The following is a 26,751-nucleotide window of genomic DNA, read 5'->3' as shown; positions in this document are numbered from 1 at the left end:
CCTATTATGCTATTTTAAAGGCTCCTTATTTTGTTTTGGAGGTCTCCTAAAACAGGTTAACATGCATCAAAGGTAAAAAAAATAAAATAAAAAAAAAACTCTTCATTTTCTCATAATGCACATTACACCACCACCTTTTTCAATGATTCTCAAAAGACTCGTTTGATGATTCAGGCCCTGTTTACACGAGAACGCTCGCGGGTGAAAACGTAAAACTATTTTATCAGATGTGCCTTTCGTTTACACGGCGACGGCGTTTTTGGGGCTTAAAAACACAAAGTGAAACCACCCTCTAGAGTGGAAATATTAAAAACGCTCCACCCTCGCGTTCCCGTCTAATGGGTAAAAATGCAAATCTGCTCACGGTGGCTCTTGTCGCGTACGCGTTTAGGTCACAGACATGCGCCAGTACAGGAAGATAACAACCAACATGTCGGATTATTTCCATACGTCGGACCTTCAAGTTGCCCTAGCAGCTGTGATAAACGTTCAAGAGTCTTTTTGCTGTTTGCTTCGCCATGTTTTGATGTCACGCTACTAGGGAGAGAAGTTGGAAGGGAGGTTGTACGCAGGAGTGCAGACTTGGTGTTGTTGTGTGGCATTGCTTCACATTGCCACCTAGCCGCCTGGAGTGCATATTACATCGAATTTCAGACACTTTTACGTCACCATATGAACGCAGATTTCCCCCCATAACGCTCGTCTAAACGCAGAATAAAAAGTGATGATAACGCAACGCCAATTTTGCATTTTCTCTTCAGATCGTTTCCGTGTAAATATAGCCTTAGTCTCTCTAAATCCCTCCTTTCCGAGAGCTTTCTCTGCTCTGATTGGCCAAACGGCCCAGTCTTTTGTGACTAGTCTACTGCTTACAGCCCCTGTCATCAGAAATAAAATGCCCCATTACCATGACTGAATTTCAGCTCCGGGGGCGTCCTCAGTACTCAGCGATTGTACACTGTAAAGACAGTAAAGACAAAAAAATGTATTGCAGTGGACATGCGGGAACTATTATTAAGAAGTATCATAACAGCGCATACGACGAGCACTAACATGAATGACTGATGTAACAGTAAAGTTTGTAAAACAAATCTCGCTCCATCCTCTATCCTTACTTAAATGAATTTGGGGTACAAGTAGTAGGTACACCAGACAATCTGCATTATTGGACACAGTTTCAGGTAATACTTGGCCCACAACTGATTAGCAGAAGTATTTCAGTAAGACAGTAATAACGTGAGTTTGCCTGAACTAGCCAGAGACCTACACAATATAAAACATAAAACTACGTATTTTTAAAACCTGGTATAAAATATATATACATTAATAATTAATCATATTTACAGTTTGTGATTCAGAGGAACAAGTTGGTCCAAATAAAGGGGGCACTGTCCCATCTTTAAGGAATAAGCATTTTGTAAATCCCATTTAAACCTCACAGAGATTTGAGAAGCAATCATCAAAAGGTTATACTGCTGTTGTATTGCTGTGGTCATTTTAAACACGGACCCTTCATATCCTCATCCTTTTGAAGTGTTTACAAAGAGAATTTGCTTTTGCAGAGCAGAAAACGGTCTTCTCGACATGCACGCAATATCGTTACAGCGTTTGAGGGCGGGTCGCATGATGCAAATGTGTTACCCAGTGACGTCTAGCCGTAACAAAGTGGGATTCGGATTACTGACGACTCGTTTAGGAGGTTCAGAGTCGATTCATTATTTTGAGAGACATTAACTTTTATCGTGCACTTTCAGCTTTACAACCTTGCAGATTGTTTACATTCACAGACAGCTATGTTACGGTTTGCCTGAAAGGTAATATTCGAAAAAGCATAATAGGCTGGGGCACTTTAATTTTATTGAAAACAACTCAAAGAAAACAAAAAATGAAACCCTATACGAAAGAAAACAAATAAACCAATGAGTCTCCCAGTCAAACATAAACATAAGCAAAGTTCAAAGAAAATAGCATATCTACATTTAATGATGTCTATTGTCCTGTGTTCTCAGAGGAGAGACGGAGCCATGTGTTGGAGCTGTTGTCTGATTTTGGTGAGGCCATCTCAGATCTTCAGTTAACCATAGACCAACTGAGAATCCATAAAGACACAGAGCTGCAGACTCTGAAGCAGACCATGTGAGTTACTCAAACTCAGATTTACTCAGAATTGCTCATTGTTTCAAGGGGACAGGTGAAGGGCTGGCTGGCTTTAGGTTTCTGATGTACTTGGTTAAAATGTGACACCTGCTAATGTGAAAGATTTATATATAATATGCATATAAATATATAACATTTAAAATGTATTAAACAGTTTTGCTTTTTTTTTTGTTGCCTTGGATAAATCACACACATTTTTTTTTATTGTCATTCCAAATATATGACATTTCTTCAACACAGATGATATTTTGAATAACATTGATTACCACTTTTTTCCATGTAATGGGAGTCTGTGGGCACCAATGTTTTTGTGTTGCGCAGAAGAAAAAGTCATACAGTTTTGGAAAGACATGAGGGCGAGTATAAGATAACTTGATAACTCGTGCCACAAATGACACGAAAACAGACCGTTTCATATTTTGCTATTTTATTTCATATTATATAGGGTTTGGGGAAAGAATAGGCCTATACAGTTTGTACAGTATAAAAAAAAATTGTCTATGGAGAGTCCCCATAAAACATGAAAAAACAACCTGTTGTGAACAACAAAAAACACATTTTACTGGGCTTATGCGGAATGATGTGGTTGAGGAATTTTTCACCAGGGCATAGCTACTTACATTTTATTATGTAGTAACAATTTTAGCATTTCCATTTTGCACAAAATAACTCAAACTAACAGCAAGTGAGTATGTTGCTGTTGTGATTGCATTGTATAAATGCTTCATAGAGTGTGAACATAAATCAGTTGGAGTGCAACAGATAAAAGGAGTGCAATCCCTTTCTCATATTCATTGTTGGACACCAAATTGAGGTTTTAAATAAATCACTATTAATTTAAGTCAGTTGTCACGCAACTGTGACTTTTTAGTAATCCTGTACTGCCTTACATTATAAAAACAGTGTTTGCGTAGTCATCTTCTATGAGGTATTGCCTCACCCCAGCCTGCTGTTTCAGATGTGAGCTGCAGGAGGCGCTGCAGGAAGAGTCTCAGAGACGCACAGTGCAGGTCTCAGAGCTGAGGCAGAATGTGGACCGTTTGCAGGCTCAGGTGGAGAAGGATGCTTTGGTCCTGCAGCAAAAATCGCAGGTAAAAAAGTTCATGTTGCTTATTACAAGCAGCATTTCATCGAAGTTTCAAAGTTGGTTTTCCAGGGGCAATTTTTTTTTATTCAGCACTCAAGAATATGGAGCATAAGAGGATTGAATATGTAATTACATAAGTCATATGTCTGTCTGTGCTCTTTAAGGATGAAAGAAACCTGAGGAAACTCTGCAGTGAAATGGAGGAAAATCTGGAAGCGGCACACAAATACAGAGCAGAGAATAGTGTATGTACCCACAGACAATGCTGAATATATACTTAAAAAAAAAAAAAAATCAGTGCTGTTGTTAGGTTGTTGTATAGTAACTAGCCTTTGCTCTGGTTGTGTGAAACAGGAGTTGCGTCGAGAAGTTGCTGATTTGCGTCGACTGGAACAGCAGGCACAGGTGGAGGCTCAGGTCTTGAGGGAGGAGCTCAACCGAACAGGTGTCCAATCAGCAGCCAGTACCAATGCATTAGATGAAAGAATCAAACTGCTCAGAGAGGTATGGTAGTTTGTCCAGTTTTTCGTCTGTGATTAGCACGAAACATTAAATAATACTAAATATAAGTTTCCAAACTTTTCAAGTTTCCAAGTTTCCAGCTTTCCAAATCCTAGACTAGCTCGCATGTCATTATGAAAAGAAAACAATAGAAATTAGTACATTCATTATTTCTCATAGTTCGCAGTTCTCATTTAGACATGTCATGGAATCAGGATTTTGGAAATTTAAAAAGAAAGAAAGAAAATCAACACCCATACACATTACAACACCCATGCACATATACATTCTGTTCTTAGGTTGAGAAGCTTAAGGCAAATTTAATGGAAACTGAGGAAAATCGTACTAAGGTCTTGGAGAGGGCAAAACGACATGTAAGTCTTACCTGCTTTATTATTATTACATTATATTGGTTTTCCTATGGAAGCTGTGGAAAACAGTGCTATCTGTGTAGAACAGAAAATCTACAGTATGCTTTTTTATTTTTTTATTTTTTAGTATTGATGAATCAAATAAATTTCAAATAAATGCTTTTTTAAAGGTGTCCTATTATGTACTTTTACAAAGTCATGATTTAGTTTTTGGGATGTACTAGAACAGTGGTCTCCAACCTGGTGCCCGCGGGCAGCCCACATGGAGTCTCTGAGTCGCCCGCCGAGCACCTTCTAAAAATAGCCTGAATTGTCTTTCATTAAGACAATTAAACATAATAAAATAATAAAATAATAAAAATTATTTAGAATCTGCATGTCGAGCACGTTTAAAAAAAAAAACGTAACGTAAATTAAGTGAGTTGAGGCGGTCGCGGGCAGACCGATAAATTTATACATAAGATAAATTGAACTATAAAAAAATATTAATTATGGCTGACGATGCAGGTCATGCAAAAAAGAAGACTTATTATTTTAACGAGGAGTGGGAGACAGAATAGGGGGCGTTCACATATCGCATCTTTTGCGCGCTCAAGTTCGTTATTTCAAATGTAGGAAGCTCATAATTGAAGCAACGCACTCATTTTTTCCAGGCGCAGATGAAAAATCCATTAGCTACTAAAACTTCTTTGTCATTGTGGAGAGCGCAGTGCATGGTTGCATAGCATTGACAGACGCCACGGGAAAATCGGACCGAATTTTACTATTAATAATGAAAGATAAGCTAATGTGCATTGTGAACGTCAGTAATTTATCTTTTTTGACTCATTCTTTTTATAAAAATGATTTAAAGGCTGAAATATGCAAGCTTTTTATAAATCTTTTTTTGTCAAAACTTTATTTGCACTTGCAGGCTACATGTTATTAGATAACATCTCGCAAGACACTCCTTTAAAATCTGACCATTATTTTTAATGTTGTTATTTTGTTTATGTAAACAAAAAGTGCAAATGAATTCTAATTATATTTATTATTTGCTGGTTTTCGACATAAACCTTGGTGAATGTATTTTATTGTGTAGTATTAGTACTCTTTGAACAGGATTCTGTGATAACTGATCATTTTAGTCGCTATAATCATGAAATGAAATTTGCAGGCCATTTCATCTCTAGTTAAGATGCACTATAAAATCAACTATAATTATGTGTTTTATAGTATAATATGCAAAGTACAATTTTCTTTAAAAAAATTAATCTCTGATTCTGTTCTTTTCTCTGACATTTAAGGGTGACATATATAGGCCTACAAAAACTCTTTTAGGTCTAAAACAGTTTAGATAGTTGTTAAAATGAGATTTATGAGACATTATTTAAGAGATTTAAGTATTGTATTAGCCTACATGAGTAGCTCTCGGCCACTATATTTTTTAAAAAGTAGCTCTCAAATGAAAAAAGGTTGGAGACCCCTGTACTAGAATATGTTTTCATGCTTGATTGTTCAAAAAACGCATTATTTTTCACATATTTTTTGAAATATGTGAAACGAACACGCCGATTTCGACATGTTGGAAAAGACCAGGGATGTTTAGATGACTATAAAAGAGTTCACATATTCACATTTCTACATATTTAGCTATTAGATCTATTTAAATGTTTCAGTTTGTTTTCATATTATAATAATATAATATTAAAACATATCAGATCAAAAAAATATATTTTTTCATGCTTTAATGCTGCCTGTAGCCAATAAGTGACTATCCAAAAACACTTAATTGTTGTCCCAAATCATCTCAATGTAACTGCTTAAATTGTTTCGTATTATATTATTGTACCTTGGAACCTGTTTCATGGTTTTCGTTCTCGAGCCACCAGGCACTGTTTTGTGTGGATGAGCGGCCGTAGCGCATTAAGGGTTTTCTTTTAGAACGGTGTCGTGTTAGCAGCCCCTGAGTTAATAACTGATGATCGTTGTGACAGAACAGTGAATCAATCAAAACTAACTTTAGCTGGACAATAACTTTATTCTAGAGCTGCTGTAAAGCCAAAACAATCTCTGTTAGTTTAATTTCCTATAATCACTGGAAAGCTGCTTTGAAACAATCTAGATTGTTAAAAGCACTATATATAGATGAAGGTGACTATTGAACTGTCCTGCAGGAGATTTTTTTTTAGAAAAAGATAGAATTTATTGATAAAGACTGGTACAATTAACAGCACTGTAAAAAAGAAAAGAAAAAAAAGTTCTCAGGTAACCTAAAATGTGCTTCATTTAGTGACTTCTTAATTTTTGCTTGTTTTAAAAAATATTAATACCACTAAGTTACATCAAGGGTCAAATAAAATAGAAATGGCACATTAAAGTTAAAAGTTACAACTGCATGATGAAACCTTTTTGGTGTGTGTTTACGTACGCTGTACAGGTCTGCTATAAAGAATGTTTTTGCTCAGGTGCCAAAAAATGTCCGTCCAATAGAGAGAAGTTTTACTCAGCAAGGAAAAAAAAAATAGAGGGAACACTGCTTGTAGTCCGAATGAGCCGTTCGTTGCAGTTCTTGGAAAGTGGATTCTGTTAAATAAAATATCTCCCTTTTGAAGTTGACTTTGAGCTTTGTAACCTTGCAGGTCTTTTTTATGCTCAAATAGCAACATTACACACTAACTAAAGTTGAAAAAGTGGAAAAGCATAATAGGACTCCTTTAAAGTGTAAATTGCAGGTTAAGCACCACAACCAATTAATGTGTAAATTAAGTGCTCAATATGTATATATTTAAACATTTCTGTCTTAAAATGCGTTAAAATAACATTTATTGGGGTTTCTTCAAAGGTAGCTGGGTGATGACGTCATAAAAGGGAGTAGCAACCCATACTCTGCTAGATTCCTTCTTCTTGTGGCTTGACTATGGACAATTTTGAACCAGTCAAGCGTGAGAGAGGGCAGGAAATTTCCAGAAATCATGGCCCTCAAAGAGTAATCAATGCTTGGTGTGAGGAAAATGAGTGGAGGGTTTTCCAGGTGTCCTGGTGAGTAGCTAGAGCTAGCCTAGGTTAACCTGATGCTAACCCGGATAACATTAGGGAACAAGCCAAAGTCTTTTTAAAATCTTGTCGTCATGTAGAATAGCAAGGAGGGACAACGACTGAAGACATTATTTACTTACATGGTGTTAGTAGTCCTAATCAGTGCTGTAGAGATGCACACACTGCACAGGCACAATGGCGCTTTTGCTGACATCTGCAGACAGAACACGATATTGCCTGTGCTAAATCGCAACTAATTAGCGATGCTGATTGTCAGAAATAAAAAAAGAGATCGCTGTGTTTGACCGGTGTTTGTGTGGGCTGTGCCACCCAATGAAATCAGCAGTGGAGAGTATGTGCTGCCGTGATGTGAACGCGTTTTGAAGTTTAGTGGAAGCAGCTCGACCCGTGCTGCGACTGGTGTTCAGACGATTTGTGCTGCCTTGTCGAAAAATGCTACCCAAGCGCGAATCGATCACAGAGAATGTCGATTCATTCTCTATTGTTTCCATAATGATGTAAATCTCACAATATTATGACATCGTTATTTCATTTAAAACAGGTTAAATTTATTGGCAGCATATTTTGATATTTTAAATGTACTATCAATTATCACATTTGATATAGCAAGTAAAAATGACATTATTGTATATTATATGAAATACAATTATAATAAAATTTGAAGTTATGAGTACTGTATACTGTACTGCCTGTTTTTATTTTTAAAACGGTGTGAAAAGTAAAAATTATCATCAAATAATCTGTTAATCTGACGTGCCTCATGCAGCATCCTGGTTTTGATGCATGCTGCCTGAACTCGTTTGTTTTGCGAATAGCTTAACGTTACTCATTTCAGGCAGAATCACGGTCCTCTTGAAGCCAGCACACACGAGTATGTTTACAACTGAGTTATTTCATTCATCAACACCATTTTTGCTAGCTGAGTTAGGTCTCCAATATAACTGCTAGCCTACTTGCCGTTAGACTAATGGTAACTGTAGGCTTGGAGTCCCTTTTATAACGTCACGCCCAGCCTAGTGGAAGGGAGAGGAGTGCTTAAAACCACTTTAAAAAGTGCCAACTGTTCATATTATATTCAGCATTTTGGTATAAAAAAATACAAAAAACAATGGTGGGCGGTTCTTATCTTTGTTTATTAAAGCACATTACATTATCTGAGTAAAAAATTTTAACTGCAATTTACACTTTAAAAAACACATTTAAGAATTGTCCAGAAAAAAATACTTTAAATATACTAAAATAATTTAATGTCAATGTATATTCACTTTTGGTGTCATTTTAATTCTGTAATAAATGAACTCTGGTTTTGTAGCAAAGGGTTCATGCCATGAACCAGAGTAAACTGGAGAGAGAACTGCATATGCTTGATGATATGATTGAAACCGTCAGGAAGGTAATGGAGACTTTAAAAAACTACATCATTTACATCTATCCAAAATACTGTAATTTATGGTAAATTTATTAACACGTACATATTTATTTGTATTTTATTTACAGACATTGTCCTCTGTACCGGATCTTGTCAAGAGCTGTCCTGAACTACAAAAGCTTGTAGAATTTCTTGGATGAGTTTCTGAAAATTCTTAAATGTGTCAGTTCAATTTTTAAATGCATAATTGTTGAATAAACAGGCTTCATATTTTCTTATCAATATGTTTTTATTTTAAGTGAAGAAAAATCTTCAGACATTACGCCTGGGGAAGTGTAGGTCAATCCGCTCACTTTAATTTAAGATTAAAAAATTAAATTAGTCTATGGACACAATCTGTTTTAAAAAAGAAGTTATTGTATAATATTAAAGGTCTGTACATGTGTATTAAACTATTATAGTTATCAGGACGTCAGTAACATTTGTGCTTTTTTTTTAGCATTTTCAATTATTGTATTACAGATTGGGTTTAAACAAATGTATGATTGAATGCTTTTTTTTTTAGGTGTTTACTCATAGTCTGAATATATATATATATAAAGGCTGATTGATGAGCAGATAGTCCAGTAATTAATCATAGTTATTCTAATCATGCCAGTGCTTGTGAAAACCTGGTGAACGTTGTGATGTTTTAATCCACCCATCCAAGCACAATGTGTTACTCTGCTTCACTGATACTCAATACCTTGGTCTCTACTTTGGCCTGCCATTTAAAACCTACGCAGTTGACTGCTAAACTTTCCCTTCTCACAATATAAAGATTTTAGTTTTCTTCTATACCTTTTGTTGGATAAGTACAGAGTTGTTTAATTTGTGACTAATACAGCAGGACATGTATAATATGTTGAAAAATGTCATGTTAATCCTAGCACAAACACTGAAGACTTCACAAGCTTGTCAAAAATGCCAGCTTTACACTCTAACCCTGATCTTGGAGTCATGAGACATGCTACATTGTAGAGTTGATGTAGGTTTAAAAAAAAAAAAAAAATTCTCAGGATATTTTCAGTTTAATTGTTAGGTATCAGTCCCTTTTATTTGTATCCTGTTTAATGCTGTATGTTTTATGCATTGCTTTTGTTTTGCGACTGTTTTTTGGGTAACACTTTACAATAAGGTTTCATTAGTTGACATTAATGTATTCACTAACAATGAACAAAACAATATGTATTTCTCTTTGTTAATATTAGTTAATAAAAATACATCCGTCCATTGTTTAATTTAGTTCACAGTGCATTAACTATTAAAATCAAAAGTTTTATTTGTTTACATTAATGTATTAGTAAATGTTGTAATTAACATTAATTTAGATTAATAAATCCTGTAGAAGTCTTGGTCATTCTTAATTTATGTTCATTTAAGTAGTTAACTAATGAAACCTTATTGTAAGGTGTTGCCGTGTTTTTTCTCTCTCTCATTGTTATAGATTTAGTTAGTTGGTCTTTAACTACACTAAATTATTCTGCAGCATTGACCTTACTAGTGTTTTCAATTTTGTCAGAAAATAAAGGTTCTTTGTTGGCATGGATCAATGAAGACCCTTTAACATATATGGACCTTTCCATTGCACTAAAGAATGTGTTTTTAAAATGTAGATTTTTTATTTATTTTATTCTTTAGATGTTCTTAACACTATAAGAAAAAAGTTTATCTTTTAAGAACTTCACTGAAAGGTATTTTTTTTTTCAAAATTTATTCTGACCATTTTGTCATCAATTAAATATGTTCAGTGTAACCAACATTAAAAACCACAGTTGCTAGTTTGTGTCCATCAGCACTGTAAAACTGCTTTGAAACAATCTGTATTGTAAAAAGCGCTATATAAATGAAGATATATATAAATATGACAGAAAGCTTGTCACAAAAGAATATACACATAAATTCCTTAAGTAATATTCATATAGCACTAAGATAATTTTAAAAATGTATGAGCTGATTGTTTATGCTTTCAAATTATATAATTATATGCTGTAATATAAAACCAGGATAAAAATATAATTTGGCATGATCGGTTTTAGAAATAAATAGGATGTATTTTAGGACATGTATATTTTATGATTTTCTTTATTTAGAGCCTAGTGTGTATATATTCAATGTTAAATGAAAAAAAAATTAAATATAATTTCCTCATCCTCTGAAAGATCCAGCAACGCAGCCTCTTTTAGAAAATGTATCACTGTATATAAAATGTATATATCACTGACTTAAGTAAATGTTGTAACTTAATTCAATGACATTTATACTTTTAACACAGATGGAAATAAGAAAAGCATGTACAAAGCATATGAACACATTTCACTCAAATATTCAAAAAACACCTTGCTTAGAAGAACATTTAAAAAATTAATTGTAATTTGTAAACATTTTTTCTACTTGTTGAAATAAGAAAGGAGATCATCAACATTTCAATTTACTATATTGAGGGAATCACAATGAAACAACAGCTTTTTAAATATCACAGTTGTTTTTCACAATGTTTTTCATAGTCACTAAAATTGTCTTTCCAAATGTTCCTTTGTGCCAGCTATTCTTGCTATGGGAAAAGATCCTTGATCTTTGTTAGTTGGCAGACACAAATCTGTCCATATTACCCGAGTAAACTGGATGCCTGATGTAGGCTCCTGAGTTTCCTACTGGACCAGAGTTATTGTATTGAACAAAAGAGCCCAGCTGTGCAGGGGAGGTTCTACCATACGGGTCCCCGACAGCATCACCAGCAATGGGAGACAAACTGGAGACGGCCACCCTCCCTGTTGGCCCGTATGCCTGGGTGCTGCCTTGTGTATATGATACCTGAGTTTGTCCATGTCCCGGGCTGGAGTAGGCAAATGCCATGTTGTTTGAGGAGCTAGAACAGCAGGATAGCACAGTCTCCCCGCTGCAGGACTGATGCTGGAAGCCTGGTCCACCCAAACTGCAGGAGCCACTCTCAGGACTGAAACTGCGGCAAGACTGCTGAGAAATCATTTCTCCGCTTTGGCCCATCCTGCTTGGCGAACCAATGAGAGAGTTGATCCTGAAGACCCTCGACTGACTTCCGCCAAAGCTCGGAGTGGAGGCCTGGTAGTAGGCGGAAGGCAGCTGTTGTGTGTATGGCGGGCTCATGTTAGAGTAGACCGAGTTGGCGTAGGCTGAGCGTGCAATCTGGACGGGCGAGAAGACGGGAGACTCGTGCACGTACGATGAATACGTAGCGAAGTCACTGCGTTTAAAACGCTTTCGACGTCTCAGAAAGCTTCCGCTCTCAAACATGTCTTCAGCATTGGGGTCCAGTGCCCAATAGTTGCCTTTTCCGGGTCTACCAGGCTCTCGAGGGATCTTGATAAAACAGTCATTGAGTGTCAAGTTATGGCGGATGGAATTCTGCCATTTCTTGGAGTTGTCTCGGTAGAAAGGAAACCTCTCTGTGATGAACTTGTAGATCCCTCCCAGAGTGAGTTTGCGGTCGGGCGAGTTGGCGATGGCCATGGAGATCAGGGCGATGTAGCTGTATGGTGGTTTGCCTCGCTGAAGGGGCCTCTTCCTCCGGCGCCCTCTTTGCGGATCTGCTCTCTGACTGTCATTCACTGGAAGAGTGGTTTCAGAGGGAGAGTCAATCTCCACTTTAACCACAGGCATGACTCTAGGTAAAATTACTCCCACTTCTCTCTTAGCACAGCTTGGAAATCACGATTAGTCTGTCACAGTTTTGGATCGCTTGGTTCTTTGTCAGAAGTAACAAATGGTTTTTGCCTGCTGTATATATTTTGGTGTAAAAATACCAGTCATAATTCAGACCTTAAAATCCCCAACCAGAAATATCAGTTCCTTTGCACTTCATCTGTAACGACAGGTGTGTCCTTATGCAGAGATGCCCTTAAATCTGAGCAATTCTTGCAAGGCAAAGTTTTAGAAAAATGGAAGCACTCACATAAACAGCCTTATTTGATGGTGGTCTTCATAATGTTCAAGAGAGAAGTGAGCAGTCAATAACTGGCTGTGCTACCGAAGGAACGCATAACCTGAAGAGTTAATAGCCACACCTCCTCAAGCAGGTTATCCGTCACGTGGCTAAAAGCACATGCCTCTGCAGATTTGTATATCTTTAAGTGCTGTCCAAATCGCTAACATTTATTTACTTCAACTTTTGTGGAAACAAGTACATTGTACACTGTAGCCGACAAATAAAAAAATTGAAATCTATTGAATGAGTGTATTTTCTGTTAAAAATTCTTCAATCTCAGAAAATCCACCAAAGCGCTTTTTTTCCCAGACAAATTTTCTTTTAAAAAATCCTGAAAGATTTAAAGGTGTTTGTTTATGCTGTAGATTAGTGGCTCCTATCATCTTACTTTTTCACTACATGCAGCTCATTCTCTTTCGATGTCCTAATTTTCTAGCTCTCCCGGCAACTAATGGAAAAAAAGTCTGTTTATTTTTGTAGCAAGCAAAACAGATTGGGATTCATTTAGGCTAAAGTGGGGCATTATTGAACTCTTAATAGCCCTGTTTAGTGGTAACACAAACTCCATGGCCTCCGCAGAATATCTATTTTTCTTCAGTGCCGTGTCAGGCGGTTTCATCTGTGTGAGAAGATGTAAATATGTTATTGTAAGCTACAGTGTGTGCCTCCCTCTGTTTTAAAAGCATGCAAATCTGGGTCACATTTTGGTGTGTGGGTATAGACGGGCTGATACCTAGGCCTGGTATCCTGTTTCCATGTTGGTGAGATGTTTAATAAAGAGAATAAAAAATGCAATTGCTGGTATTGTACCTAGATTTCTGTGGTTTTAAGTGGAAAATAGCCTTGTTTAAATACTGATTCTCATTGAGACTTTTTGCACTTGATTTAGGTGAATTATAAAATTCTGTCCTTAAACAACCTGTTGTGACCTGATCAGGTGTGCATCATGCATTATAATCAGTGGTTTGCTTCAAGCTAGTACTTAGCAAATACTCAGGCAAAACCTCTTCTGTGAGAATCTGCACTTGAGGCCAAATGAGAGGTCTTGAACCTGGAGAGTTTGAGAGGTTATGCCGAGATGGGTTGTGTTCCTCGGACAGATGCCAAGACAATGAGCCTGTCTGTAAAGGTTAAACATTACTTGGGCTTACAAAGAGATTCCTCACCTGTCATCTGAGGGTAATCTCTTGTGCTCGGCGGATTTATACAGGATAATTCCTAAGGGCTGCCTACCTTTGTGCAGTTGGCAGAAAATGCTCTAGGGATGAGTCATAAAATGTTGCTCTCTATCACATAAAGCATTTTACATTTAAGAGAAAGAGTTTATCTTAATACTGCATCTGATAATGCAACGCTCTTAACTTGACCTGCAACTTCAAGTGTGTAGAAGGAACCAGAATAACCGGAATAATGCCATCAGTGAATCTCACTGGTCTCATTATTTTATCTCACCACCTAAAATATTCTTTAGAGAAAAAAGTAATATCAGCATTACAAATTTTGCTAAACCCCCCCCCCAAGAGGCAGCAGTAACTAGTATATTAGTATTCCATTTATAGAAGGCCTATTTAAAATGTGGTAGCTGTGCCAGAACGACAGGAATTTTAATTCTGTAGAAATCATTAGCGCTTTCCATGGAGTTCTGTGGGCACAGAGTTGAAAAGATTTAATGACAAAGCAAACAATCAAACCTCTCTGTGGTCACACTTTAGATTAGGGTCCAATTAGGGTCCAACTATTCATTAGCTAAGACTTTTGCCTTAGTAAACTCATAATTACTGCTTATAAATAGTAAGGTTGTTGTGAAGTTTAGGTATTGGGTAGGATTAAGGGATGTAAAACATGGTCATACAGAATAAGGCATTAATATGTGATTTATAAGTATCAATAAACAGCCAATATCCTAGGAAAATGCATGCTAATAAGCAACTAGGTAATAGTGATAATTGGACTCACTAAGGTGTTACCATTTCTTTTACATACAGACTAACCTTTATAATATGCTTGACATGTTGACATACAGTGCTTAGCATAAGTGAACATAGCCATGCTAAAGTTAACTAAAAAAAGGAATAAAAAATCATCTTTTGGAAATTGATCTTAATGTCTTAATTTAAAAATCATCACATACCCTTCACCATACCTAGAGATTGGCATGTCTGTCATGTGATTCCCTGTTTGTCATGCGATCCTGACATTTGTCTTGTCATTTGTTAATTGTCTGATCATTGTTCACAGGTGTTCCTTGTCTTGTAATTAGTCAGTGTATGTAAGCCCTCATGTTTGCCCTGTGTCTTGGTCGTGGATTGAATGTTCCTGTCGTTGTTCTTGTTTTGTTTCAGGCCTTGCCATGCCTTTGTTTTGTGTTTGATTAGTGTGTATATTAAAGTTTGCGTTTAGGTCCTCACCAGTTTGCCTTCAGTGAATCGATTCACAACACTGCCTCTATTGGAATTTGTGTCCTGACTTATGAACCCTGTATTTTAAGGAAGAACATTTATTTATTTACGATACATTATTCATTCACAAAGAAAATTGGTGTCCTTAAAGGTTGGATTTTCCCTCATGTTTTAAATGAAGACATTAAAAATAGGAATAAAAAAAATCATCTTTTGGAAATTTATCTTAGTCAACTTTAGCATGAGTGTGTTCACTAATGCTAAGCACTGTACTATATTTTGATTTTTAATATGTCTGAGTTACGAGTTGTAATCTGTCTAAACCGTCAAGCAAAATGGAGTCTTTTTTCAAAGCGTCTCCTTATATATCTCCTTTGGTGTCTCCAAAGTGTTTTAGCTTGTAGATTGCATTATTTATTTATTTTTGTAAAATGATTTTGTCAGAATTATTTTACAAGAAAATTGCTCTGCACAAGTGTAGTATTAATGCGAACAGTACTTTTTTCCCCAAATGGTTCAAGAGGCCATCCATTGATGAATTATGTAAATCAGAGCTTTGTCATTATAAGCCATGCAAAAGCCTCTGACACCCCCTCACTCTTCAGGTAAAAAATGGATCCCCATAAAAAAAAAACCTTCAGTAAGTAAAGTCCCTTTAGGCTGTTTGTGTCATTTGTAAATACTTTATAAACTCTGTTCCTTACTGTTCATCTGTGTTATTAATCTGTAATTATTATTTAATCTAAACAAACAAACAAACATCTGGTATTGAACTATGATTTGGTCATATCCAATGTTCATTACTTTTTTTTTAACCAAAATAATATCATTATTATTTTACAATTATCCTAACTGTAATTTGATCAGGAAAAAAGCTATAGTGGAGAGGACAGACAAATAGTGTGTTATTAGTATGTTAGCATAGCTGAAGGCTATAACCCTCTGATGCTGCTGACAGTATTTGTGTTGATTTTCTCTTAGTGCTCCTCATGCTTGCTGGTTTAGAATAATAGACATGACTAATTGCTCAGGCGTTCAGTGTATAACATGGCCACTCATTTGCTCCTGCCATGGTCCGTGTGTATATCAGTGCGTGTTCAGCACTTTACAAGTTTGTAAATTCAGCAGATTCTGGAGATCTTGCACATTTTTGTTGTTACTTGATCTTGAAGTAATAATGACCGTTAAGCTCTATGGGTTTAAAATGGCTTTAACATATGAATTTAATCACTGACAGCTTTTTAGGTTGGTTTTTAGAAGTGTAGCAGTATTCTTGTGATGGTCTCATTCGCAGAGATGTTGTGCTTCAGAACTAGAGAGCAAAGCTTTATATGCAGAAACTGTCATCAAACATTACCTCAGATGTTTTCTCCTCAAGAAAATATTTATCTCTTGTTTTTAATATTTATGCAGTTACCTTTATACAAATATTTTCTTTATATTTATTCCATATGAAACATTTTATAAATGAATCACATAAATAAAACATAAAATGTATTTTATACACTACTGGTGAACATTTTCGGAATCATTAAGATTTTTTAAATGTTTTTGAATGAAGTCTATATTTTCACAGAGGCAGCATTTATTTGTTAAAATTTTTATTTTAATTTAATTAATTTTTGTTTAATAATTTAATAAGTTTAAAAGAACTGTTTTCTATTTTGATATATTTTAAAATGTAATTTTATTCCTATTCCGTTTTAATATGATTTGATGCTCATTTATTATCACTTATTAATTGTGATTGATTATTAATAATGGTTTTTATTATCAATTATGAAAATGCTGCTTAATACATTTTGAGGGAAATTTATTTACACATGTATTACATTATTATTGCCATTCCAACTGAATGACATTTACATTCCAGAGTGCTTTCTATGAGCAACAGCACAGATGAACTCCAAACACACACTTAATTACATGAACAGATGATGTTTCACCTTGTATATGAGCATTCGAATGTTAGAAAATGTGTGTATATATATATATATGAAATTTTAAGTATATCATTAAAATGCTGCTTAATTTTTTGTGGACATTTATTTACACGGATCGTGTACATTACATTATTATTAGGCTACAGATATTTATTTGTTTGTTTGTCTATTTATTTACCCATCGTGTGTTATGCATAAGTGTAGTCATGGATGTGAGTGTGTATTTGTGTACATCAACATGTATACTGTTTGCATTTAGCCCAAGCCTTGTCAGTGGCAATGCAAACTCCTAGTGCCGGTTGACTGGTTCTCAGGCCTGGCCAGTTTACATAACTGAAGCAGAATGCTGGCTCTCTCTGCTAACGTTCACTCTTTATGACTCTCCACAAGGCAGCCATCTGTCTGTATTGACATGGCCAATCAGCACTGCTCTGTGTACTGTACATTCGCATTAGAATTACTCAGTAAAAAAATATATATATATAAATTCCGACTGTATGACTGCTCTAAATGTTCAGACTGCAGGTATATAGCCCAAATCTGATATATAAATATATATATATATCTTTGCTCATATATGACACATCTATTTTTCTCATGACAGCGTGAACCGCACAAACCACGTGGAATCTGATATTTTCAATTCCGATTTGCGCCACTTCTAAATCTGATACAGATCAGATGTTTTCCAATGCGACCGCAATCTGAACAATCATATCAGAATACATCTGCTCTCTCAACCTTTCTCACAATTCAAGTAGCCCAAGTCATCTCTTGAAATATTGTCTTCCGATGAAGGTCAACACTGAACAAATTTCAACTGAATAATTACTATATTGTAGGCTATATGATATACTTTACTGTGTACTGATTGTCTTTTTAGAGCTGCTTTACAGCTAAATCTAATTATGTCTGCATCATTGAATCGTTGTTTTCCTTTCATATCATTGTAAAGCCGCTTTGAAACAATCTGTATTGAATAAAGCGCTATTTAAATAAAGGCGACTTGGCCTTAAGTACCTACTCGCTATATTTGCTCTAAATGTTAAGAGATAGTAATTAAACAGCCTGAAAGCATCAAGCATCTGCAAACCCTCTTCAGTGTGCAACAATGTGCATCACTTTCATGGCTTTGAGTTGGCTCCATGTGTCTGAGAGCATACAGTGAGATGTTGGCCACCAAAGTACTTTTCCAACATTTCTGCAGACACATCTAGACTTCTGTTGGCTCAAATGCTCATTCTCTTTCCCCCTGCCTGCTTCTGAATGGGTTGCTCAATCCAGTTGTATTGTGAGTGTGAAGGTTCAATGTTCTCCATGGAATGTTCTCTCTCATTAGCGAAACTGGTTGTCTAGGAGGACAGATGTAACCACACCTCGCTGGGACTCAAAGATGAAATGAAGTTCCACAGTCGTCGACCTTGAGATTTATTTATTTTGTTTATTTGCCATTCATGGATATTGTTTCAAATGACAGAGTGGTGATTGAAATCGACTCAATGAAGTTCAATCGTTGGAAACCATAGGACTGATTTTTTTTAGACTGTAATCCAGATATGTGTATGTGTGTATATCCCTTGAGTTCATGCATGATGTCAAGTGTTCTGAACACCCAAAGCTCTACGTCTCTCATGAATGTCATTCAATGTCTAATCTTTCAACTCCAGCAGATTTAGTGAAGTGTTGGCAGGATTTTGGCTGCTTAACATTCTGAATCTTTTAATATAACAAACATGGTTTTGAAATCTTATTAAAACATCTTGAGCTTAACAAATAAAAAATTAAGGAAGAGAACATGTCAGCAGAAGAATCCCGATCTTACTGCTGAAGAGGAATGAATTAGGCTATCTATCTATCTATCTATCTATCTATCTATCTATCTATCTATCTATCTATCTATCTATCTATCTATCTATCTATCTATCTATCTATCTATCTATCTATCTATCTATCTATCTATCTATCTATCTATCTATCTATCTATCATATTCTTTGAAAGTGAAAGAGAGAGAGGGAGATGGTTGGCTTTCGGGGATGAAAGGGAGAAAAAAATTGCATGGTATGCAGTTCTTTCCCAATGCAGGTGGCATGTCTGTTACTGCAGGATTTGTATCTCCTCAATCACTGACACTACTGGATTACCTGTTCTTAAAGCAAAGAGCCAACGCAAGCCACATCTTGTGCACAAGTATTCAAGCTCTCACACACTTCATTTTCTTTGCTTTGTGGGATGGATTTTCCCTATTATCACTGGCAGTAGTCTGATTATGATTTCATGATACACTGATTTCCTGCTCTTTAAAAGCTGATTAACCACTCTCGAATGCTTGCCGTTCATTTTTCTTTTATTTAAAACTAAAACCTTCTACCCAGTTAACCAGTTCTAGAAAACAGCAGCAAACAATAAAAGAACAAAAGTGCCTTTTCTCTGTGGATCAGACCCAACTACGATTCACTACATTGGTCAACTTTTGGTTCAATGGTTGGGTGAAAAGGTGTGTTATTGTCCTAGAGAGACAGGCTCACCCTGGATAGGGAAGCACTTTGACAATCAGACTAATCTCTACCAATAAACAACTCCCATCGCCTTGGGTTACACTACAGCAGGTGCAATCTGGGTTTAGAATCGCATGCATGATCTGTCTACGGGACTTTCTTTGAAAACAATTTTATATTGCAAACACTTATGAGTTATTGGCCAATTTTTACCAGACTACTCTTTATTTTCTATTTCCTTTAAAAAAAATGGTTGCTTTTTGATTATTTTGGTTAAAAATCATAATATAAAGGCAATATATCCATTAGCATTACCAAGCCATGACATGTCATTCCCATTCCCTCTTTGGTTTACAGAATTAACAGGAAAGTAAACACATCACTTTGCAGTGTGATCAAAACATGTTATGTTTGACTGCAAAAAACAAACAAAAAACAAATACAATTGTCCTTGCTTTTACCTGTAAATAAAGCAGTATATTGGTCAATATTTTTTTTTATTTCTTCTTATGCTTATTTGTGGCTGGCCCATGGCATGTCAAAGTATATGTGTGTGTGGCTTCATTTGCATATACTAGTATATTTGCACAACAAATGGAGCCTTCACTGAGCTGTTTTGCATGGTGTGTGCCTGCGTCTTTAGCTGACACTGAGGGTGAACGGCTGCTTTGTTTTTTTCTGAAGGTGCACCCAAATATGTGTCCACCTGTCACTCATCTCCCCACTGTATTTCTGTCAATCACATTCTGTGTGTTGTGTATGTATTAAATGTGAAATTAAGTTAAAGTGGTTTAGTGCCTGAAATATTTAGAGAATTTTTCAAGAGAATTAAAGCAATAAAGAGCAATAAAAGATACATATATTTTGGTATATATTCCATTTAAAAGTTGCCATGGGTAATTAAGACTAATCATTAAGAATTTTGTTTTGAAGAAATTAATACTTTTATTAAGCATGCATTAAATTGATCAAGAATGACAGAAATATTTTGTAACAATGTAAAAGTTTTTACTATTTCAAATAAGTGCTTTTTTGATCTTTCTATTTATCAAAGAATCCTGAAAAAAGTATCATGATTGTTATGTTGTTTGTTACTTGAGCACCAAATCAGCATAATAAAATGATTTCTGGAGGATCATGCCACACTGAAGACTGGAGTAATGACACTGAAAACAGGAATTAATTACATTAGAAATTTGTTTTAAGAATTATATATATATATATATATATATATATATATATATATATATATATATATATATATATATATATATATATATATTGTTTGTTTAACACAACTTTGTTTTAAGAGTTCAAATAAATAAAAATGATTCTGTGGCATTTTCTATATAATGTGTTGCATGTTTTTAAAATTATGTTTTAAGTAAAAAAAATATATTCCAGTATTTATAAATATAAAAAATAAATACAATTATATTTATACATTATTGTAGTGGAATATTGGGGACGAATTCTGTCCACTGTTTGCGACCAGACCCTTATCTAAATTCTAGACATTAGTTCATAAAATAGGCTCCAGGCCCACTTTGAGAGCATTGGAGCAGACAGGTACACTTTACCAGACACAATATTCAGCGAAGTTCTCCGTCTTACACCCACACACATTCCTACTGCCACTTCTGGCCTTCACCTTTATCTCATGCTTTTTGTCTTCCAATTTAACTCTTACCTGGCACTCTGTGAGGTTTTCTGATAAAGATCTTTAGATTATTTATTCTTTGAGTAACTAGAGGACATTTTCATTCTGTCTTTTTGTTTTCAGGCATATAGTTTAGGGCAGTTTTACTACTACATAAATACTTGTTAAAAAAAATAAAAATAACATCAGGCAATAAAATAAAACGTACAAAATAATAAAACAGTGATTACGTCATCGTTATTAAAAGATTTATTTAGTAAGATTGTTTCCAACAAACTTTAGTCTAGTGAATAGGTGCATTGGTGCACTGCCACTCTAACAGTCATGTTAGCACACCTGAGCTTGTTGCAGTCTGACCTGTCTTACCGCCTCATTTGTCATCTCCAATCACAAGCTCTTTTGAGGGGAGCTGAAAGACAAGGAATTAACAGCCCTTGCTTGGTGATGAGAGCTCAACCTGCTGTTCAAAAGAGAAAGTATGTGAGAACACCAGCAAGTTAAACATGTAAGAACACAGGCAAACACACTCTCCTCTGCCAGTCCCCTGCATCGTCCAAAGAGTGACTCATGCTGTTCGCATCAAATATTTCTGACATTTAGGCAATGATTAGCGATACAATGTGATGACATTTTTTTTTTTGAAGGCACAACACTGATTGGATGTCTTTGTCCATGTTCAGGAGAAATTTTAGATCATGATTACTAGACATTGTCATTAGAGAATATATACTCTTTGAGATCAGGTGAAATCTTTTGGGATTACAATTTTAGTGATTACAGCCTTTTGCGATTTTATAAGCACAAGTCATATCGCAATTTCAATTTTAGTTCAATTGACAGATGCTTTGTCAAAGCAATGGTGGAAACACTTAATAAGGTTCCATTTGTCAGCTAACTACATAAATTAACATGAAATAACTATGAAAAATACTTCCACTTAATCAATATTTTAATACATTATTAAAATCAAAAGTTGTTTCTGTTACTATATTTAATGGACATGAGTTACAATTAACGAACAATAAACAGTTGTATTAATCTTTGTTATAACATACATTTACATTTAATCATTTAGCGGACGTTTTTATCCAAAGCGACTTACAAATGAGGAGAGCAATATACAATTAAACTAACAATAGGGCAACTTGTGACCCTTCCCAGTTTAGTCTAATGCAGTACACATCATTGGTTTTAATAGATATATAATAGAAAAGAAAGTGTTAGTATTAATGGATCAAGTATTGCCGAAAAGATGTGAAAGATTAACAAAGATTAATCAATACTGTAACAAATGGAACACATTATCTTATGTTAACTAATGAGATATTAGAAACACTTTACATTAAGGTTCATTAGTTAACTTTAGTTAATGTATTAACTAACATGAACTAACCATGAGCAATACATTTGTTACTCTATTTGTTTATATTTTTTAATGTTAGTTAATACAAATAAAGCTGTCCATTGTTTGTTAATGTTAGTTCACAGTGCATTAACTAATGTTAACAATATTTTAATAAAGTATTAGTAAATGTTGAAATTAACATTAACAAACATTAATAAATCCTGTATAAGTGCAGTTCATCATTAGTTCATGCTTACTAATATAGTTAACTAATAAAACTTATTGTAAGGTGTTACCTAAATAACTTTTGGTTCATTATGAAACTGTGGCGGGACAGATTAGTCTGCTAACTAATGGGAAACACTGCTTGTTAAATTTAATAATGTTAAAATTGATATCTTATTACTTAATGTATATGATATATTGTAAATAGAAATAAAAATAAACAAATAGGCTACGTGGCATATTTATGTATTTAGGATTCAGACTGATGAGCATTGTCCCATGGCAACATTGAATAAAAGACCCATTTCCTTTTCAGGGCGATCCTCTGTTTCATGTTGGGGTTATGTTCATCCTGATAGGGTCTATTTTGTGAAAAAAACAAAACAAAACAAAAACAACCACCCTTATAAACAATTTCAGGCATAAAATACAAGTAAATTTATAAATATGTACTTTTAGCCACAGTATGCACAACAAACTGTTATTCTTTGGTGTGTTTGTCGACACGTAGTGAGTCTGGGAACAGGACAAATGTTTACTTTGTGGCTGTGCAAGAGTGAAGCTTACTGGATGGTTTGTGTTCATGGAGGGGTGGGGTGGAGCATAAAGGGTGGATGTGAAATGCCTCACTGACTGTAAGTACAGTTGTAAGATGAAGTGACACATCCCTGGCGTGCCAGTATCTGGGCGGGGCCAGATACTGGGCCTCCATCTGGAGGTGGAAAATATTGGCGGGAGAGAAGCAGTTGAACGTTTTTAGTCAGAGCTATTGATATCTTAAGATCCCAGTGAATGGGTGCCAAAAATGGAAACTCATCAAAAATAACATGAAAATCACCACAAGTTGTGATTTTTCTTTCAGCAAAATAATCAAGTGTTATCAGTAGTATTTATTTTATAAATCATTCTCAGTAAGAAATTACTAGTTCATTTTAACACAGATTGCTCCAACATTGGATTGGTCCAATTTCCACATGGTACATTTTACAAAAAAAAAGTATACAATTTGATGTAGATGGTGTCAAATAATAACTGAAATATGTAATTTTGACCTCTGACCTCTATAGTTGGCACAGAAAGAAAAGTGTATTGTGAAAAATCACATTAGTGAAACTAGCAGAATATGGTGTTGTTAATTTGGACAAATGTTTGGCAAAAAATACTCTGGTCTGTTGTGGCAGCATCGCCTACTGGTTTTCAAACAAAATACACACACTCCAAGGGCACCCTTAATCTGGTGTATTTATTGTAGTTGCACAGTTTTTTTTTGTGCTCAATACAAGCCTATTCATTCTGATGAGTCATGAAAATTCATGCTAAAAAAGGAGTTGATATGTAGTGCTTTACGACTAAACGCTCCACCAGCACTTCAATAAATATCCAGTGTCTATTTCATATCTAATGGTAAATGCTTCAACACTGATCCAAAAGTAACACATGGTACTATAGTTACATAACTATACACAAAAAGGAAATAAAACACAAAAATGACTGTACATACCTCAGGAGAACAACACAATTGAAAAATATTGGTATGTCCTGACAATACAAACTACGATTATGTTTATATATATATATATATATATATATATATATACACACACAAATATACAAAGGGGATCTTAGATTTAATAATAATAAATAATACATTAACTAAACACCTAATTCTTTTTAGAACATTATGTACTTCTTCGTTTGTGGAAACGTTTGAGCAAATTACACATCATTTACAATCAGAAATTGCTTTAAATCAGCCATTTTCAGCCTTTTTTTTCAGCCAAAATCAGCCTATTTTGCAATGTTAAAAATACTTTCTCTTATTCCAGTTTAATATGATGAGGTTTATTCCCCAAAAGAGTGCAAACACTGTTGCTCTGTGGTACTCTTAAATTCAGGCCAGGACTGTGTGTTTTTCTGATCAGTGGCATATGGGGGAGTACCTGTCATTTCTTTACAATTTCTTTACAATTCATTGCCATTACTAGCACAAAAAAAAAAAAAAATTCCACACTACGCCATCAAAAACATTAAAAGAAAATTATATGAAAGAAAAGTTGAAATGCACAGTTTCATGGGTTCTGATAACATACACTCAGGCATATTTATAATCATATATATGTACACACGCACACATTACTTCATAAAACAATTTTCAGGTTGCCTTTTAGTGACCAGTTTAACATCTATGGAATGTGATATGGAAAGTTTGAAAAGGCCCACAGGCCACAGGATTCATGGACCTTACAGATTGTTAAATGACCGATGAATGACACACTGTAACACAACAAATAAATTATTCTCTTAACAATCTTTGTCTGTTTTTTTTTTTCTTTGTTGCTAAATATGAATCTATTTAAATAGTCAAATCTACCACCACTTAAAGGCTAAAATTAGTTTTTGGACATTAAACAACAGTGGAACATTTCACACTATGAATAGGAAAGATGTTACATTTTATTTGTTTTACAATTATTGCAATTTCAAAGAAAGAAAATAACTTAAAATGTTTAATACTTCAATTCAACCATTATCCTTCAAATAACGTTTCATTAATACTTTATGCTAAGAACTTAGCACCAAAATAATTTGTGTTGTCTTATTTTATTGGAAATATTTTATTTTTTAAAAGGGTGTGGATAAATGTTTTGTTGCAAATGGAAACAGGCAAAAAAAACAAAAAAAACTACAACCCATGACGTCCAAACATACAGGAGGCATAGCAGCAGGCAATGCAGAGGTCTGATCAACCTCAAAAAAGATAAAATAAATCAATATTACAATAAAGTGGTGGCATTCCAAGTCAGGGAATAATATTTATGAAAGGGCACTCGAAGTTTTCATTGCTTATTTCCTATGCGCAAATACCATAACCAAGCTTTTTGTGCTGTTTGTTTTGGTTATTTTCTCCTCTTGCAGAAGTGGTTTGATTGGTCAGGTCATGATTAGGGTACATGCATAAGACTTAGTGGGGCAAAGCTACCAGGATTTCTACATAGTTGACAGGGAAGAAGCCAGAGTGCTCATTGATCTTTCCTTCATACCAGTTGTCGTCAATCTTGCTGGTTAAGCTGATGATGTCACCTTCCTTGAAGCCTAGCTCACCCTCATTTTCAGCGTCAAAATCATAAAGAGCCCGACAGCAAGGATGGTCCATTGGAGCTGAAACGGGTAAAAAAATAAATTAAAAAAAATCTTAACACCACAGAAAATGAAATCCTGGATTACATAGATTTATTTATTTTAGTGCCTTACCTGGTGACCTAGAAGGGCCACTGTGCCCAATATTCCCATTGTGGTTCTCACTTAAATCCAGGGAGGTGCGAGGTTTGGGGATATACTCTCTTCTTGGCTTACAAGAAGCCTCTCTTATTCTGTCAAAATAAATCAATAAATCTGTAAATAAGTCTGTATAATTAGAAACTAGGCCTGGTAATTTAGTATAATTTTATATAAAAGACAATGTGATAAAATGAAAAATAAACGGATTACCACAAAATGAACATTTATCAACCAAATCGCATACTTTTTGTGTTAAAATACAGATGGAGTATCTAGACGTGTCAAACTACTTTTAACTTCAAACAGCATTTTAAAAATGTGACATTCTTGGTGCCATGCCACACAGCGAGATGCGCTGCAACGGCCAAGTGCAGTTGGGATTCAAAAATGCATCCGCCGGCTACCGGACAGATTAACAAACTCTAAAGTGGATTTCTGTGGAATGTAGGCTTATGAATAAAATATTGAAATAAACAATATATTAATTCTTTATCAATATAGTCACTTTTTTCATCTGCAATATTAATGTGACATTTTTAATTATCTTTATTTGCAGGCTTTTCTCAGCAAATACTGAAATGCCTATGTGCAATCAGTAATTATAGAAAATACAATTTAACATGACAGACAGGTCATGGTTCTTATGTTGTGTGTTTAGTGTTTTTTTTTTTTTTAATCGCTTGGACTATAAAAGTAATTCCTGTGTTAATGGTTCCACTGATGATTCACTATGTGAATAAAAGCCTAAATTAAAGCCGTTCATCATATAAAGCGATCGCGTCTCTTCAGAAAACTTTTACGTGTTCTCTTTATGAGAGCATCTTTTATGTTTTACGATCTCTTCATTAACTTTTTGAAGCATCAAAGTGGTAGTTAA

At 35.0% G+C, this 26,751-nt stretch overlaps 3 protein-coding genes across 5 annotated transcripts in view; 1 reads left to right on the top strand and 2 right to left on the bottom strand.

The window, feature by feature from the left end:
* spag5 (sperm associated antigen 5) overlaps positions 1 to 8,806 on the top strand; it is a 34,798-nt gene extending 25,992 nt beyond the window's left edge. For both annotated transcript variants that reach the window (XM_077232318.1, XM_077232319.1), the window contains exons 20-26: positions 2,010 to 2,136; positions 3,116 to 3,248; positions 3,409 to 3,489; positions 3,599 to 3,748; positions 4,045 to 4,119; positions 8,468 to 8,548; positions 8,653 to 8,806. In XM_077232318.1, coding sequence (XP_077088433.1) covers positions 2,010 to 2,136; positions 3,116 to 3,248; positions 3,409 to 3,489; positions 3,599 to 3,748; positions 4,045 to 4,119; positions 8,468 to 8,548; positions 8,653 to 8,724 — 719 coding nt within the window. In that variant the 3' untranslated portion in view covers positions 8,725 to 8,806. The remainder of the gene's footprint in view (positions 1 to 2,009; positions 2,137 to 3,115; positions 3,249 to 3,408; positions 3,490 to 3,598; positions 3,749 to 4,044; positions 4,120 to 8,467; positions 8,549 to 8,652) is intronic.
* Positions 8,270 to 12,558, bottom strand: foxe1 (forkhead box E1). 2 transcript variants are annotated; one of them, XM_077232373.1, is made up of 2 exons: positions 12,495 to 12,558; positions 8,270 to 12,150 (listed from the first exon to the last, which is right to left on the bottom strand). In XM_077232373.1, exon 2 carries the CDS (start codon positions 12,050 to 12,052, stop codon positions 11,144 to 11,146), a length of 909 nt encoding a protein of 302 aa, XP_077088488.1. In that variant the 5' UTR covers positions 12,053 to 12,150; positions 12,495 to 12,558; the 3' UTR covers positions 8,270 to 11,143. The 2 variants fall into 2 exon arrangements, with proteins under 2 accessions (XP_077088488.1, XP_077088487.1); XM_077232372.1 differs by having other exon boundaries at positions 8,270 to 12,404; positions 12,495 to 12,542.
* An 11,705-nt stretch (positions 12,559 to 24,263) lies between these two features.
* The window catches only part of sh3gl2a (SH3 domain containing GRB2 like 2a, endophilin A1), a 38,652-nt gene continuing 36,164 nt past the window's right edge, over positions 24,264 to 26,751 (bottom strand). Inside the window, exons 8-9 of the mRNA XM_077232297.1 lie at positions 25,848 to 25,966; positions 24,264 to 25,754 (exon numbers count right to left, since the gene is read on the bottom strand). Coding sequence (XP_077088412.1) covers positions 25,558 to 25,754; positions 25,848 to 25,966 — 316 coding nt within the window. The 3' untranslated portion in view covers positions 24,264 to 25,557. The remainder of the gene's footprint in view (positions 25,755 to 25,847; positions 25,967 to 26,751) is intronic.

Source organism: Siphateles boraxobius, unplaced genomic scaffold (genome assembly GCF_051911475.1).
Source record: "Siphateles boraxobius isolate OS27281-9 unplaced genomic scaffold, OSU_SipBor_1 17, whole genome shotgun sequence".
In the NCBI taxonomy this organism is placed as follows: Eukaryota; Metazoa; Chordata; class Actinopteri; order Cypriniformes; family Leuciscidae; genus Siphateles; species Siphateles boraxobius.
The sequence above is the reverse complement of the archived record's forward strand: the minus strand, read 5'-3'. Positions and strand labels throughout refer to the sequence as shown.

Coding starts and splice junctions, on each gene's coding strand:
- foxe1 (XM_077232372.1), bottom strand. CDS start 12,202: ATGCCTGTGGTTAAAGTGGAGATTGACTCTCCCTCTGAAACCACTCTT.